Raw genomic sequence first — 2,028 nt, 5'->3', positions numbered from 1 at the left:
TTTGCTGATGTCCATTGGATGGGTCACTCGGGTACCGGTCCGGAACCATGACAGAATACTCATGAAGGAGATGTAATTTGAGGATATACTTTTGAACACAGTGTGCTAATCATTACTTCGTCATGATAGACCGTCGTCTCTGACTCTGGTATGTACCAATCTATCTTACCTGCATAATTTCCATTGCTTCAAACATTTACTGACTAGTATTTTCTCTAGGTGACTTTGCTTGTACGTTCTCATCTCTACAGCTTCTCGCCACCATTCCTACGATCAACCACTAATCTATAAAATTAGCCATTGCCCAATACAAGCCACAAGATGCTACTACCAACCCATCTTTGATCCTTGCCGCCTCCAAAAAGCCCGAATATGCTAAACTCATTGATACCGCTGTCGCATACGGAAAGGGAGTAGATGGTGACCTTGAAAAGAAGACTGATGCCACTCTCGATCGTCTTCTCGTCGAGTTCGGTAAAGAAATCTTAAAGGTCGTTCCAGGAAAGGTTTCAACTGAGGTTGATGCTCGTTTCTCTTTCGACACCAAGGCCACTATTAACAAGGCTCTCCGAATTATCGATGTATGTTAGACACTTGATGACCCCTCATTTTGAGGATAATTGTACCTCAATTGAAATCGAATTGACACTAACATATGTGTCCTATACAGCTTTACAAATCAGAGGGTATTGACAAGTCCCGCATTTTGATCAAGATTGCTTCCACTTGGGAAGGTATACAAGCCGCCCGTATCCTCCAACGCGATCACGGAATTAACTGCAACCTTACCCTCCTCTTCTCCAAATCCCAAGCCGTTGCTTGTGCCGAAGCCGGTGCTTTCCTCATCTCCCCATTCGTCGGTCGTATCCTCGATTGGTACAAGGCATCTACTGGAAAGACCTACTCCGCTCAAGAAGACCCCAGGTGTCGAATCCGTTAAGGCTATCTTCGACTACTACAAGAAATTCGGATACAAGACCATTGTTATGGGAGCTTCCTTCCGTAACATTGGTGAAATCACCGAACTTGCTGGATGTGATTACCTTACCATCTCACCAAACTTATTGGAGGAGTTGAAAAACTCCACCGAGGCCGTCCCCAAGAAGTTGGTCGCTGAGAACGCTAGCAGTTTGGATATCGAGAAATTGACCTACATCGATGATGAACCTGAATTCAGATTTGCATTCAATGAGGATGCTATGGCGGTTGAGAAGTTAAGAGAAGGTATCAGCAAGTTTGCTGCTGATGCCGTTACCTTGAAGGATATCTTGAAGGCTAAGTTGCAATAAATTGCTTTTTGAGTCTTGGGTGGTGGTTGATAATATAGTTATTGGTTATTCATGGAGGTCAAAATTGAAAGATCGAATGATTACGATTTGTATTTACGCGCCAAAAATGAATTGAGCAAATGAATGAATTTGATGATTAATTGTTTCTCTTAGCTTTCGTGATTGTTTAGTATATAGTGTTGATATGATATATGTTTGTCAAAGGCAGGGTGTATCTAGTAGCTACCGAAAGTTTGGTTAATATTCTATAAAAAGCTGACGAGTTGATGTTGATATTGCAGCAACAAAATACACATTCAGAGCAGTAATGCAATATGATCTATCCCGTGATCAGCCATCATGGAGAGGTGAAGAGATGGACGTTTGCGGGTTTGGTAGTATGTTTTGTGTGTTGGTGTATTGGTGAGCGGGATGGAATGTGGAAGGGGTGGAGGGTTGAAAGGGGTTTTGAGAAGGGATGGATGAATGGTGGATGTTAAGATGGATAATACTGTTCAATAGCCACGATCGATCTGTATTACATGAATTTATGAACTTGCTTTCCAACGTCCAATTGTAACAAGTATAATTTAATCCGTGTAATATAATCGCCTATTGACTTCTTCCACATTTGTAATCTAATGGTTCGATCTGTAATTAATCGTTTATACGAGTCTCAAAGTATAGGAAACTATGTTTCCAGAAATATCTTTGAACTTAAAGTTCACTTCGTCTTGAGTTTGGTAGGGTCGCTGTGTAT

The 2,028-nt window shown here is 41.5% G+C and overlaps 1 protein-coding gene across 1 annotated transcript; it reads left to right on the top strand.

Moving 5' to 3' along the window:
* Window positions 1-7: 7 nt before the first annotated feature.
* On the top strand, window positions 8-1,289 carry SS1G_00709 (hypothetical protein; the record flags this gene model as incomplete). Its single annotated transcript, XM_001598570.1, has 5 exons — window positions 8-31; window positions 130-148; window positions 298-581; window positions 671-833; window positions 925-1,289. The coding sequence occupies 5 exons, from the start codon at window positions 8-10 to the stop codon at window positions 1,287-1,289; spliced, it is 855 nt and encodes a 284-aa protein (XP_001598620.1).
* Window positions 1,290-2,028: the final 739 nt, after the last annotated feature.

This window comes from Sclerotinia sclerotiorum, genomic scaffold (assembly GCF_000146945.2).
Source record: "Sclerotinia sclerotiorum 1980 UF-70 scaffold_1 genomic scaffold, whole genome shotgun sequence".
NCBI classification, from domain to species: Eukaryota; Fungi; Ascomycota; class Leotiomycetes; order Helotiales; family Sclerotiniaceae; genus Sclerotinia; species Sclerotinia sclerotiorum.
This window is presented reverse-complemented; position numbering and strand designations above follow the sequence as displayed.